A 15,543-nucleotide genomic window follows, 5' to 3' on the forward strand; every position below is an offset into this window, starting at 1 on the left:
AGTTACAAGAATTAAACAGGAATAGGAATCATAATATATATATGGCTCTGCCAAGACCTCTAGCACAAAGAAGTCAGGAAATTGATCCAATATTGACAGGAAATGTGCCGGAGGCCTAAGAAAGGTAAAGTGTATACATTTGAGAGACATAAAAAGAAGTCAATTTTGTTAATGCAAGTAAGATTAGAAGTGAATTAGGTACAAACTTTTGGACTCACCAAGACAGGATAGATATGGAGTATTTTCTGTGAATTTCTCAATTGTTAAAGGACTAGACATAGTTGATGTATTCATTGTCTGTATATATTGTATATAATTATTGTGCTTGTTGTATATACTTTTTCTTATATTAGTTATAACCTTTTATTCTTTAGACAAGAAAAGGAAAATGTGGTGCTATCTTGTTTACACTATGAGAAATAAAGCTTGCCTGAAGATCAGAGGGTGGAGCTAGACTAGTTAACCATAGAAGTCTGGAAGTCTGTACAGACAGACAGGAAGTGACATGGCCAGGTAGAGGGAGGAATACAAGGCAGGAGGAGACAGGAGCTTGCTCTCTTTTCAATCTGAGGAATTCATAGATGGAAGAGGTCTATGGTTTACTGCTTCTCTGATCTTTCAGCCTTCACCCCTAATATCTGACTCTGGGCTTTTATAATTAAGACCTATTGGAAGTAGTGCTACATGTCTCCATATACAAAAACAAATACATCTTTAAAAAGTGAAATGCATTTAAACAATGGGACCTGGAGGGACAGAAAACTTCCAACAACATGGAGGCATGTTTAATCCCTTCATCCTGAGACAGAGGAGGAAGATCACCAAATTGGAGACTAGTCTGATTCAGAGAACTTGTTCCAAAACAGCCAATCCTACTCAAAGAAACTCTGTCTCAAAAAAACTGAAACTAGCAAAGCAAGAAACAAACAGAAATGCAACCAAAACCTTAATGGTGTAAACAGCACATAACTTAACGTATGGTACTCTGGAATAAACCTATTTGATTTGGGGGGCTTTGCACTGCATTGTACAAGAGCATGCTCTGGGTTTTGGGAGCACTCACTTCCTGGCACACACAGTATCACTCACATGCCTTTTCCACAAAGTAGTGTCTAAGGTTTGCACTGTACATTATTGTGATGATGTTTTATTCATGCTATAACAAAGCTTGCCTGAAGATCAGATTGCAGTGCTAAGCTACTGGTTAGTCAGAGGCCAGACAGTTGTGGCAAACTCCTTTAATTCCAGCACTTGGGAGACAGAATCCGAGGGAGCTCGGTTAATTCAGGGTCACCATCAAGTATACAGGACTGAATCTGTCTTCAAGAGAAACAAGAGCTCACACAAAGGTGATCCCAGCACTTGGGAGACAGGAGAGATAGGGCTGTGTGAAGAGAGAAACATAGTGAGGGTGGAGACAGGAGCTCAGAGCAGTCTGAGGATTCAGTCTGAGATGCAGTCTGAGGATTCAGTCTGAGATGCTGTCTGAGGATTCAGTCTGAGATGCAGTCTGAGGGCTCATAGGTCAGGATGGCCTCTTTCCTGTCTGAGCATTGGTAGACAGAAGAACTCTAGTGACTGGCTGCTCTGCTTCTCTGATCCTTCAGCTTTCACCCCCATTACCCACTCCCAGTTTTTATTATTAAGACCAATTAGAATTTGTGCTACACTGGGCTGGACCGACAGCCTCCAAAACAATACAGAGAAACCCTGCCTCGTAAAAACCAAAAAAAAAAAAAAAAAAAGAATTTGTGCTACACATCCTAAACTCATACCCTAAAGAACAAATTTAGGACTTTAAAGTAGGAGCAGACTCAGGAAGACTCAAGCACAGGAACCGCACACAAGGCTTGACAGGAAACAGCAATGACAGGGGATGAGGCACAAGTCCATGTCTCCCCCACACTTCATCTTTCAATGTGTCTACACTGCCAGGAGAAATTAGACATAGGCTCTCTCCAGATTGCACCCAACCTCAGGTGAGCTTGGGTCCTCCTGGGGACCCAAACCCGCCCATCACCCCCTCACTCCATCTCCCTGGTCCCCCCCCCCCGCATCTAGTGGACCTGCCCAGCCAGGAAAGACCTGAGTCCTGCAGGAACCCACCCTTGGTTCTCCCCAGACTCGAGCCTGGCCCCAGACCCCCCGTGCCCAACCTCAGACCTGTGTGCACCGCCTAAGACCGGCACCTAGGGCCTCAGCTTCAGGGAGATCAGTGGAAAAAGAGAGCTCACCTGCACCCACTCAAAGAAGAGATGTAAGAGAAGGGATGAGAAGACGACAGTATAAGAACACACTCAACAACAGAAAGACCAATATGACTCCACCACAATCTGAGACTCCACACCAGCAAGACCTGAAAAGCACAACACAGATGAAGCAGAAGAAACACACCTTAAAAATTACCTTATGAAGATGATAAAGATCCTCAAAGAGGAAATGAGAAAATCCCTTAAAGAAATAGAAGAAAAAACAAACCAAAAAATTCAAGAAATAAACAAATCTCTTAAAGAATCTAAAGAGAGCCAAGAAAAGACAAACAAACAAGTGAAGGAAACAACTCAAACAGTCCAAGCCTTGAAAACTAAAATGGAAACAATAAGGAAAACACAAACTGAGAGAATGTTGGAAATAGAAAAGCTGGGTAAACGATCAGGAACTACAGATGTAAGCATAACCAATAGATTACAAGAGATGGAAGAGAGAATCTCAAGTGTTGAAGAATCATTAGAGGGTACATAGTCATCGACCAAAGAAAACCTCAAGTTAAACAAATCCTTAATACAAAATATCCAGGAAATAAGGGACACCATGAAAAGGCCAAACCTGAGAATACTAGGTTTAGAAGAAGGTAAAGAAATATGGCTCAAAGGTACAGAAAACATATTCAACAAAATCGGAGAAAAATTTCCCTAACCTAAAGAAGGATATGCCCATGAAACTGCAATAATCATACAGAACACCAAATAGACTGGATCAGAGAAAGAAGTCCCCTAGCCACATAATAATCAAAACATCAAACATACAGAATAAAGAGAAAATATTAAGAGCAGCTAAGGAAAAAGGCCAAGTAGCATATAAAGGCAGACTTATTTGAATTACACCCGACTACTCAATGGAAACTGTGAAAACCAGAAGGTACTGGATAGATGTCCTACAAACGCTAAGGGAACAAGGATGTCAGGCCAGACTACTGTACCCAGCAAAGGTTTCAATTACCATAGATGAAAAAACAAGATATTCCATGACAAAACCAGATTTAAACAATACATATCCATAAACCCTACAGAAAGTACTAGCAGGAAAACTTCAAACCAACGAAGATAACTACACTCACAAAAACATAGGCAATAGATAAATCCATTTTACCAAACACCAAAAGAAAAAGGGAGAGGAATCCACACACAATAACACCATGACAAATAAATCCAAAACAAACAAGAATCAACAATCAATGGTCATTAATATCCTTCAATGACAATGGTCTCAACTTGTCTATAAAAAGACACAGGCTAACAGAATGGATACGAAGACAGAACTCATCCTACTGCTGCATACAAGAAACACATCTCAAAGTCAAAGACAGATGTTACCTCAGAGTAAAGAGCGGGGAAAAGATTTTCCAATCAAACGGACCCAAGAAACAAGCTGGTGTAGCAATCTAACAAATTAAACTTCAAACTAAAATCAATCAGAAGAGATGAAGAAGAACATTTCATATTCATCACAGGGAAAGCCCACCAAGATGAAGTCTCAATTCTGAACATCTATGCCCCAAATACAAAGGCAGCCAAATTCCTAAAAGAAACATTACTAAAGCTCAAATCACACATAAAATCTCACACACTAGTAGTAGGAGACTTCAACACTCTTCTCTCACCACTAGACAGGACCTCCAGACAGAAACTAAACAAAGAAACAAAAGAACTAACAGATGTTATGACCCAACTGGGATTAACAGACATCTATAGAACATTCCATCCAAACACACAAAAAAATATCCTCTTCTCAGCACCACACAGAACCTTCTCTAAAATCGACCACATAATTAGAAATATAGCAAAGCTCCACAGATATAAAAAAATCGGAATAACCCCTGTATTTTACCAGATTATCATGCTTTAAAGTTAGAATTCAACAATACAAATTGCAGAAACCCTACAATCTCCTGGAAATTGAACAATGCACAATCACACCATCCCTGGGCCAAGGAAGAAATAAAAAAAGAAATGAAAGACTTCCTAGAATTCAATGAGAATGAAGACATAACATACCCAAACTTATGGGACACTTTGAAAGCGGTGCTACGAGGGAAGTTCATAGAACTAAATGCCCACATGAAGAAACTGGAGAATTGCCACACTAGAGAAATAACAGCACAACAGAAAGCTTTAGAACAAAAAGAAGCAAACTCACCCCAGAGGAGCAGAAGACAAGAAATAATTAAATTGAGGGCTGAAATCAACAAAGTAGAAACCAGGAAAACATTGCAAAGAATCAATAAAACAAACAGTTGGTTCTTTGAGAAAATCAACAAGATAGAAAAACCTTTATCTAAAATAACCAAAAGGCAGAGAAAAAGCATGCTAATTAACAAAATCAGAAATGAAAAGAGGAACATTTGTTATGGACACTGAGGAAATCCAGAGAATCATCAGGTCATACTTTGAAAGCCTGTACTCCACAAAATTAGAAAAGTTAAAGGAAATGGACAATGTTCTGGATACATATCACTTGTCAAAACTAAATCAAGAACAGATAAGCAAGCTAAACAGACCTATAACCCCTAATGAAATAGAAGAAGTCATCAAAAGTCTCCCAACCAAAAATGCCTAGGCACAGATGGCTTCAGTGCAGAATCCTACCAGAAATTCAAAGAGCTAATTCCAATACTCCTAAAAGTGTTCCACAGAATAGGAGCAGGAAGTTCGTTGCAAAACTCTTTTTATGAGGCTATTACCTTGGTAACCAAGTCACACAAAGACACAACTAAGAACGAGAACTACAGACCAACTTCTCTCATGAACATTGATGCAAAAATACTCAATAAAATTCTAGCAAATCGAGCCGGGCGTTGGTGGCGCACGCCTTTAATCCCAGCACTCAGGAGGCAGAGGCAGGTGGATCTCTGTGAGTTCGAGGCCAGCCTGGTCTACAGAGCCGATTCCAGGACAGCCTCCAAAACAATACAGAGAAACCCTGTCTCAAAAAACAACAACAACAAAAAACAAAACAAAACAAAATTCTAGCAAATTGAATCCAAGAACACATCAGAAAAATCATACACCATGATCAAGTAGGCTTCATCCCAGGGATGCAGGGATGGTTCAACATTAGAAAATCTATCAATGTAATCCACCATATAAACAAACTGCAAAGGAAAAACCACATGATCATCTCACTCGATGCTGAAAAAGCCTTTGACAAAATTCAACACCCCTTCATGATGAAGGCCTTGGAGAGATCAGGGATAACAGGAACATACCTGAACAAAATAAAAGCAATATACAGTAAACCAACAGCTAACATCAAACTAAATGGAGAGAAACTCAAAGCAATTCCTCTAAAATCAGGAACAAGACAAGGCTGTCCACTTTTTCCATATCTCTTCAACATTGTACTTGAAGTTCTAGCTAGAGCAATAAGACAACAAAAGGAGATCCAGGGGATACAAATTGGAAATGAAGAAGTCAAACTTTCACTATTTGCATATGATATGATAGTTTACATAAGTGACCCGAAAAACTCTACACGGGAACTCCTAGAGCTGATAAACACCTTCAGCAAAGTGGCAGGATACAAGGTTAACTAAAAAAAAAATCAGTAGCCCTATTATATACAGGTAATAAATGGGCTGAGAAAGAAATCAGAGAAACATCACCCTTTACGATAGCCCAAACAACATTAAATATCTGTGGATAACACTAACCAAACAAGTGAAAGACCAGTATAGCAAGAACTTTGAGTCCTTAAAGAAAGAAATTAAAGAAGATACCAGAAAATGGAAAGCTCTCCCATCTTCTTGGATAGGTAGGATCAATATACTAAAAATGGCAATCTTGCCATTCAACGCAATCCCCATGAAAATACCAGCACAATTCTTCACAAACCTTGAAAGAACAATAATAAACTTTATATGGAAAAACAAAAGACCCAGGATAGCCAAAACAACCCTGTACAATAAAGGAAGTTCCAGGGGCATCAACATCCCTGACTTCAAGCTCTATTATAGAGCTATAATCCTGAAAACAACTTCGTATTAGCACAAAAGCAGACAGGTAGAACAATGGAATCAAATTGAAAACCCTGATATTAACCCACACACCTAAAAACACTTGATTTTTGACAAAGAAGCTAAAATTACACAATGGAAAAAGGAAAATATCTTCAACAAATGGTGCTGGCATAAATGGATATTGGCATGTAGAAAACTGCAGATAGATCCATGTCTATTGCCATGCATAAAACTTAAGTCCAAATGGAACAAAGACCTCAACATAAATCCAGACACACTGAACCTCTCAGAAGAGAAAGTGGGAGATACTCTTGAACAAATTGGTACACGAGACCACTTCCTGAACCTAACACCAGTAGCACAGACACTGAGATGACAATTAACAAATGGGACCTCCTGAAACTGAGAAGCTTCTGTAAGGCAAAGGACACAGTCAACAAGACAAAAAGGCAGCCCATGGAATGGGAAAAGATATTTACCAACCCCACATCTGACAGAGGACTGATCTCCAAAATTTACAAGAACTCAAGAAGCAAGTCTCCAAAACACCAAAGGATCCAATTAAAAAGTGGCCTACAGAACTAAATAGAGAATTCTCAATAGAGGAGTCTAAAATGACTGAGAGACACTTAAAGTGCTCAACATCCTTAGCCATCAGGGAAATGAAAATCTATCTTACTCCTGACAGAATAGCTAAAATCAAAAACACCAATGACAATTTATGCTGGAGAGGATGTTGAGAAAGGGGAACACTCCTCCACTGCTGATGGGAGTGCAAACTCACTTGTACAGCCAGTCTGGAGATCGTATGGAGATTCTTCAGGAAAATGGGAATCAGTTTACCACAAGACCCAGCAATCCCACTCTTAGGCATATGCCCATTCATACAAGGATATCTGTTCCACTGTGTTCATAGCAGCATTATTTATAATAGCCAGAACCTGGAAACAACCTAGATGCCTCTCAGCTGAAGAATGGAGAGAGAACATCTGGTATATTTACACAATGGAGTACTACTCTGGGAAAAAAAAAATGGAATCTTGAAATTTGCTGGCAAATGAATGAATGGCACAAGAAACCATCCTGAATGAGGTAACCCAGTCACAAAAAGACAAACATGATATGTACTTACTCATATATGGATTTTAGACATGGCTCAGGGGAGTACCAGCCTTCATTCAGTGACAGATGGAAGCATAGGCAGATACCCACATCTAAACAATAAACTGAATTTCTGGTACCCAGTAACAGAGAGGGAGGAATGATGAGCAAAGAGGTCAAGACCGGGCTGGTGAAATCCACAGAAACAGCTGACCTGAACAAAGGGGAGCTTTTGGACCCCTGCTGCTGGATGGCTGGGAGAACATAATGGGACTGATCCAGACCCCCTGAATGTGGGTTTCAGCGAGGAGACCTAGACAATCTGTGGAGCCTTGAGCACTCGATTGGTGTTTGTCCCAGGCACAAGATAGACTTTGGGTGCCCCTCACACAGTGAGGAATGCTCTCTCAGCCTGATCTCTTGGAGAAGGACTTGGGCCCTGCCATGGACTAAATGGCAGACTCTGGGAATCTGCCATGGAGGGTCTCAGCCTCCCTGGTGAATGCAGTGGGGATTGGTTGGGGGTCCGGGGGAAGCTGGTGGGGGGAGAGCGAAGGAGGAGAAGGAGAGGGAGTTAGGATTGACATCTGAAGCAAGTTTGAAATTAAAAAAAATTATACACACCACCAACGAATACACTTCCTCAATGGATGGATAAAATAGTCATACATGTCAGGGGTACTCCTCTGAGGATTCAGTTATAAAAATCAACCCTTGACTTTGATATGGTTTTCCTTGCCCAAGGTCATGAAGAAAGCCTCTATTTAATCCCAAACCTCAGGTATCACACAGACTGCCAACAAAGAGGTCACTGTGGTCATTCTCTAGGATGAAGCAGAGATATTAAATGATAAAAATTGGGACCCCATCATGCCTGGTATTCCTTTTAGGGTTATGAATTAATTCCTTCAACACCATAATTTCTGGGAAAGTAGTAATGTTGTTTACATGCATATTGAGGTTTATTTATTTCATTTCTTGAATATGCCTTTTCTCTGCATGTAGAGTCATGCCCTGGAAGGTCAGAGCATGGTATTGCCTTCCCTGGAGCTGGGGTCACAGACTATTGTGAGCCACCAGCAGGTGCTACATGTGAGGTCAAAATGGGAAGAAATACTTGACAAGTTAATGGGAGACCAAAACAGGAGAACGTATACTTTGTGGATTAAGAGTTCTGTTTTCAGGGCTGGAGAGATGGCTCAGAGGTTAAGAGCACTGCCTGCTCTTCCAGAAGACCTGAATTCAATTCCCAGCAACCACATGGTGGCTCACAACCCTCTGTAATGAGATCTGGTGCCCTCTTCTGGTGTCCAAGCATAGACGTAAATCCAAGTGAACCTGCCTCACAAGTAGGAAACAGACATCCCGTTTATGCAAGTGACACATCTCTCCACAAGTAATGAAAAGAGTCCACACACTACAGCATAAACACGCATGGTCACTGCTGCTCTAGCCCAATAGTTAAAAGAATCAGCCTGATGCTCCTCGGCTGATGTCCGGATGATGGAGATGCGGCAAATGTGCGCATGAGAGTCCACGCAGCAATGAGGAAAACTGGAGTGAAATTGTTGGGTAAATGGAAGTAAGTGGAAATGTAATTATACAGAGCTGGTTATTTCAAGGGCATGATGTCAGGCATGTTGGTGCAAGGACTTAGTCCCAGAATGCATGAGGCACAGGAGGGTGCTCTCTGAGTTCAAGACTAGACTGGTCACCACAAGATTTCCAGGGCTACAGACAAAACCCTGTCACAAATAAATAAATAAATAAATAAATAAATAAATAAATAAATAAATAAATAAGGAAAGCAATAACACTATTTTAGATATAATGAAAAATAAAATGAAAATTAAAGTAACCACATACAAGAGTAATAAATATATAATAAATATACTCCACACTCAAAGTCAACTTTCAAATAAAACAGTTTTCCATCAGGAAGGAAGCACACTTGTCTTTCTCCCAGATAAACGTTCTGAAGTTTGAGAATGGTCAGAATTTACAGTCTCTACAAAACCCAACTCTCTGAGGCTAAAGAAGGAGATGGAATGTTAATGTTTTCCCAGATATGCAACACTGTAAATTACTTGGTATAACCCGGTCTGTCTGCGGCAGCCTACTGTCAAACAAGCAGCACAACAAAACTACACAGGCAATCCCCTGAAGCTCTCTGCCAGTCTCCCCGTCTTTCCACAGGTCTGCAACTTAACAAAATTCCAATTTGGGCCTCAAAATGGATCACTGCAAACAACTGTGAAGCAATTTAAATTTCTGTCTTTCCTCAGACAGCTAATTGTGAACAACTAGAGTCAGCAGAAAAAGAAAAATTCTCCCACGATACCATTTTTTAAAAGAAAAATTAAAACCTAACACAGGTGTGGTGATAAGGAGTGGGACACAGCTTTGTGGGGAATTTCTCTAACACCAGCAGGCTACAGGGTCGGCTGTGAAGTAGACCAGATGAGGGAGGGCAGTGAAGGAGAGAGAAAAGGACTCTAAAGTCATTCAGCGAACTCTAAGTCGGTCCAAACAGAAGAGCAAGAGTAGAGGGGAAACTGCGAGGACCAGATATTTCCCTCCACAGCACAGCCTGGTTCGGATCACCTACCCGCCAGCGCAGCAAAATGAGTGCAGACACAGATTCAAGAAGGACTAACCCAAGAAGGCTGGGGATTGCAGCGAAGCAGCTTCACCGGGGCAGAAAAGTGGGGGACTCCGGACTCAATGCTGCCTGGGGGTGCGCGCGCGCGCACACACACACACACACACACACACACACACACACACACACACACACACACACACACACACACACACACACACACACACACACACACACACACACACACACGGGAATAAGCATTGCTGGACCAAACTCTGCGTTCCGTTGGCCTGCGCAACGGAAGGAGAAACTCCACGAGTTGGTGCTGCAGAGGAGCTACTGTCGCAAACCCGCCACCCAAGATTCCAGACTCCCAAGGCACACTCACCATTTCCTACTTCTGTGGACGCTAAGTGTCTTCCCAAAGTGGCCAGCAATCCGAAGAACACACATTCTCTAAATCCAGTTCCTCTCAAAGACTCGCTCTGCTAAGTCAACTGAGCCAAGCCAAGCCAAGCCAAGCCAAGCCAAGCCAAGCCAAAAAAAAGAAAAAAGAAAAAAGAAAAAAAAAGTGCACTATGACTATCCGAGATACTCATTGGATAGTTCATTCCTCTTAGTAATGTTGTCCCTGATTGGCCAACTCGACTCGCTCCGCCCCCTCATCCTAAAGTACCCAAAACGTTCAGGAAAGATCAGCTTCAGGGTTTTAATGGCAGCCCTGAAGGCAGACTTTTGTGAACTCAAAGCCACTCAGAGATACATGGTGAGATCTGAGACAAAGCCAAACCTTCCGCAAATGGTGGCAGGCATTTTTATGCCTGAAATCCTGAAACCTGAGCAAGAACATTAGCAAATTGGAGGCTCACCTCATCCAGAGAACTAGTTCAAGGACAGCCAATACTACAAACAAATAAATAAAATAAAATAATAAAAAACAAACCAACAACAACCACAGCAAAACACTGTCACAAAACCGAAACAAACATTCAAGCAAAAGAAGAAAAAAAAACCAATAAATTAAATTAAGAAAAAAAAAAGAAACACCTTAACACTCGGTGCTCTGGGATAAACCTATTCTATTTTGGGATTTTATTGCATGGTAAGAACATGCTCTGGAATTTGCGATGTGCTTTCTTATTTCCTCACATACCCAGCAGTCCCCGCCCACCTTTTCTTTAAAGTTAGAGCTGAAATTAGTTCTTATATTCCAAACTCTTGGCCTAAAGGAAAAAGCAGGACGTCAGAGTAGGAGTAGATTCAAGCACGGAAATAGCATGTGAGGCTGACAGTAACCCCACAGATTAGGAATAGGGCAAAAGCCCGTGACTGCTTCACACCCTGTGTTTCAATGTGTCCACGGAAACCATATAATTAAAACTCACCAACAAGGGAACACACTGCTCAATGGATAGATATAATTGACACGCATGCCATGAGTACCTCTCTAAAGATAGTTACAAAAAGAAACCCTTGAATTTCAGAAGAGATTCTCTTTGTCCATGATTCATGAAGAAAGCCTCCATTCACTAGAGTAAACACTCCCTATTACCAGGATCACCCTGACTGCTAAGATAGAACCCACAATGGTCACTCACAAATGATAGCACAGAGACAGTAATTGATTAACTTTGGGACCTCATCGTGCTTGCTATTGCTTCCGAGATCGTGAAATAATCCTTCAACACCATGGTATTCCTTAGAGCAATAATGTCACTCAAATGAACATTAAGATTTATTTATCTCATTTCATGAGAAGCTGGAAGCTAACACAAAGGGACTTCCCAGATTTTTCTGCCCATCTGTGTTGAAACAAGACACAGATCCAAGGTACCTCTAAGGTACAGCTCTAATCTCAAGGTTAAGTAAATTATCCTTTGTCTGTTGTATAACACTTGGTTAAAAAGTGACAGTGAAAGATTTTTAAATAAACATGATGCAAGAGTCAATTCTTTATTAGAAATCTGTCATATTTAGTGGAAACTACAAGAAGTCATTTTTATGAAACAATATCTTGGGGGTATTTTTCAGCATATTAATTACTTAAGAAGCTCTGAAATCATTGGGTTATTTTCTCAGTATTTACACTTTAGGAATGGCAGAGCCTAAAGGATCATCTCTGAGACAAGGGTCTTGTTCTTGATAATAAAATTGTTCCCTAAAATAGAAAATATTGTGTTCTGAGGGTAGCAAGCACATTGGAGCCTTCTTATACATTGAGGATTAACCCCCCAAAAATGACTAATGGTTTATCCTAACTACAAAAATTTTAATTACACTATGAACTGAAAATTTTAGGTCAACGTGGAAGTTTTAATTAATATGACCTATGTTTGCATGGTTCCTTGTCTTTTTTCCTCCTTTCCCATTTTAAAGAGGTGTTTCTCTGAGTACATGCTCTTTTGACCAGGCAGGCATTCCACTCACACAGATCCACATACCTCTGCCTCCCAACTGCTGTGCTACCACTGCCTAGCTTAAGGAGACTTCCTTTTCTTTTTTTTTTTTTTTGGTTTTTTCGAGACAGGGTTTCTCTATGTGGCTTTGGAGGCTGTCCTGGCACTCGCTCTGTAGACCAGGCTGGCCTCGAACTCACAGAGATCGGCCTGCCTCTGCCTCCCGAGTGCTAGGATTAAAGGCGTGGGCCACCAACGCCCGGCGAGACTTCCTTTTCATCACTCATTTGTTAATTATGTCTACAGTATTCTGCCTGCCTGTGTGCCCATGCTCCAGAAGAGGGCAGCAGATCTCATTAGAGATGGTTGTGAGCCTCCATGTGATTGCTATGAATCGAACTCAGGACCTCTGGAAAAGCATCCAGTGCTATTAACCTGTGTGTCCTCTCCACAGCACCAAGACTTCTTAAGTATAAGTCAAATTGCACCATGTATCAGTATAAAATCATAAAAAACAAGCATATATGAAAAATACATTTACACAAGGGATTTGTAATGATAATTTTAAAGCTAAGGATATTTTATCATTTTTTAGTTTTAACTTAATCCATTGATTATATCATCTTTTACTAGCATTATCAATCTTTAATCTAAATCTTGTTCTTTTAGAAATCTAAGTGTAATCTAGGTAGAAAATTTTGGATGTGAAAGACACAGAGCCTAACCTGACTATTGGTAAAAGGTAAAGCAGGCTGAACTGGCTTAGCACACAAATTAATTACTCATTTCCTTCTTTTAATTTGGTCATGGTGAAAACTTGGAAAAACCTGTCAATTAAAGAACAGAGCATGATAGACAGGGGAGCAGTCTTACATTTTAATGTTTAAGTTAAAATTTATCTTAGAAATATGAGATATTAATTATTATTATTTTGCTACTTACCAGAAGAGCCAATTTTATATATGGAATAAGTATTCTTGGAATTTGACTGTGTCTCTTGGTTGGTATTGTGTAACTTGTCATCCTCACTATCAATATGAAATTATACAAAGAAATTGCCAAGTTGGCTTCCAGGGGCACTATCCAAGCATATGACACACACAGAAATGTAGACCAAATGCCAAGACTTATGAAAAATAAAAATTTAAAATTTTAGAAAATTATTTCTGAAAGTATTCCATAGTTATCTTTCCAAGAAAAACTTACAATGATATTATCCAGAGGAATCCAAAAATCTCATATAACAAATTCAAGACATTATTTTTGTTACTCCTTAGAATGACCACAAATGAAATCAAATTAAAATTTCTGGAAATTAATTATTATTGGAATCTATGTACAAGTGTTAATTCTTACTCCTGATTGAAAATTATTTTCTAGGGTCAAAATGGATATTGTTTTATTGAAGTAAACAACAATTTAAGATATTATCAAACTTTTAATACAGACCTAAATATCTTATTTAGAGGTTTTAAGAGCTATTGGGGAAAGGACCTAATATGTACTATTTGTTTGAGATCAAGTAAACCAAAGCTTATCTGAGGCAGCCTGAATATTTGAAATGTACTTTTCTAATACCGTATTTATTAGACTGCTTGATTCCAGCTAATTTGGCTACAATCTATGCCTAACATGATTTCTTCTGAAATACATATTTATGTTTGTCACCGAGTCCTAAAGTTGCCAAACTCTCTTTACAAGGTTACAGTTACCATGTTACCCAAACCACGCATAGGTGCAACTACAAAAGAGAATTACACAACAATCTTCCTCATGAACATCGGTGCAAAATACTAAATAAAATACTGGCAAACAGAATGCAAGAACATGCCAGAAAAGTTAACTACCATGACCAAGTAGGCTTCATCCCAGAGATGCAGGAATGGTTTAACATACAAAAATCCATCCATATTGTTGTGCCCAAGTTTTGAGCATCCCCCAAAGACCACCAGGGAGACAGACCCACTAAACTGTACAAGCAAGTTTTAATTGCAGATTGTTCATTCAACTATAACAGGAATCCTGTCTAGCAAGCTTTCACAGCAGCATCCAGAGGGAGTGAACTTCCCTGTCTACTGTTAGGTTTTAAAGACAAAAGTTACAGGATTACATCAGTAGGTACAGGTTGGTTTCTGATTGGTTGACATTTGGAAACAATTAGGGGAATTTCTCAAAGTCATATTTTGGCATGAACTATCTGTCTATCAATTATTCTCATTGGTCAGTGCTGAGAGGCAACATTCTATGACTTTTATGGCTTTGTCTTGTTACTTGCAGGTGGCCTGTTGTTCATAGATACCAATAGTTTTCAGAACTGCATCCTGGAGACTACAGGGTTTTTTTGGTTTCCCCTGGAGTTTCTTTTGTGACCAAACAGTTCCCAGGAACCAAGCATCTAGGAGGCTGGGGGGTGGTCCTGGAGTTTCTTTGTGTTTAGTTTTGGCTCTAGACTCCAGGAGGCCAGGGGGATCTGGAGTTTCTTTGTGTAATGTGCTGAGTCAGAGGCCTATGTGTCCTTTCTGTAGCCTGTCATGGCTACTAAAGCAGGGGCTGAGTGAGGGTCTGGTCCCTTCACATATAAGCAAACTGAAAGAAAAAAACCCACATGATTATATCTTTAGATGCTGAAAAACCCTCCAATAATATCCATCACTCCTTCCTGATAAAAGTCTTAGAGAAAGCAGGGATAAAAAGAACATACTTAAACATAATAAAGGCAATTCACAGCAAGCCAACTGACTGTCCATGATCTCTGCTGGACAGTTATTCCTTTTCATAATAAGGTCTCTGAATGGTGAACTGTTTCTTCTCCTTCTGCCTCCTCTGCCTTAATGAAACACTTTAGGGAAGTGCTGGTGTAAACCGGTACAGCCAGCACACTTGTGGAAGCTGCTTTTCTAAGAATCCAAAGCCATTCGGGGCTACTCAGTATTCCCTACCTACCTTATCCACAAAGGTAGTCTTCGGTTTGCTCTGTACATTCTAATCCCATGGCCAATGCAGCCAAGGAAGCAGGTTGACTAATTGCTGAGCAACACCTCTCCATCCACCCTTCCATGCCAAACCCCCAATTCTCAGGCCCAGACTAGCAGCAGACCACCTGCTGGGGCCTCGCTTTCCTCTTCTCCGGTGGACCACTCGGGTATACCTCATCAAACTTCCTTTGGCCCACTCATTATTTTATCCCAGGCCCCACACAAAGAGACATT

At 40.3% G+C, this 15,543-nt stretch overlaps 1 protein-coding gene across 7 annotated transcripts in view; it reads right to left on the minus strand.

The window, feature by feature from the left end:
• LOC101827620 (zinc finger protein 664) overlaps positions 1 to 15,543 on the minus strand; it is an 82,897-nt gene that overhangs the window by 29,975 nt on the left and 37,379 nt on the right. The window contains exon 1 of one of the 7 annotated variants that reach the window (XM_040739323.1): positions 10,327 to 10,490. The exons of the other annotated variants lie outside the window; for them this stretch is intronic. Within the exon in view, the coding sequence (XP_040595257.1) occupies positions 10,327 to 10,329 (3 nt within the window). The 5' untranslated portion in view covers positions 10,330 to 10,490. Of the gene's footprint in view, positions 1 to 10,326; positions 10,491 to 15,543 lie in introns of those variants that run through there. 7 annotated transcript variants of the gene reach the window in all.

The sequence above is a fragment of the Mesocricetus auratus genome, unplaced genomic scaffold (assembly GCF_017639785.1).
Source record: "Mesocricetus auratus isolate SY011 unplaced genomic scaffold, BCM_Maur_2.0 Super-Scaffold_100676, whole genome shotgun sequence".
Lineage (NCBI taxonomy): Eukaryota > Metazoa > Chordata > Mammalia > Rodentia > Cricetidae > Mesocricetus > Mesocricetus auratus.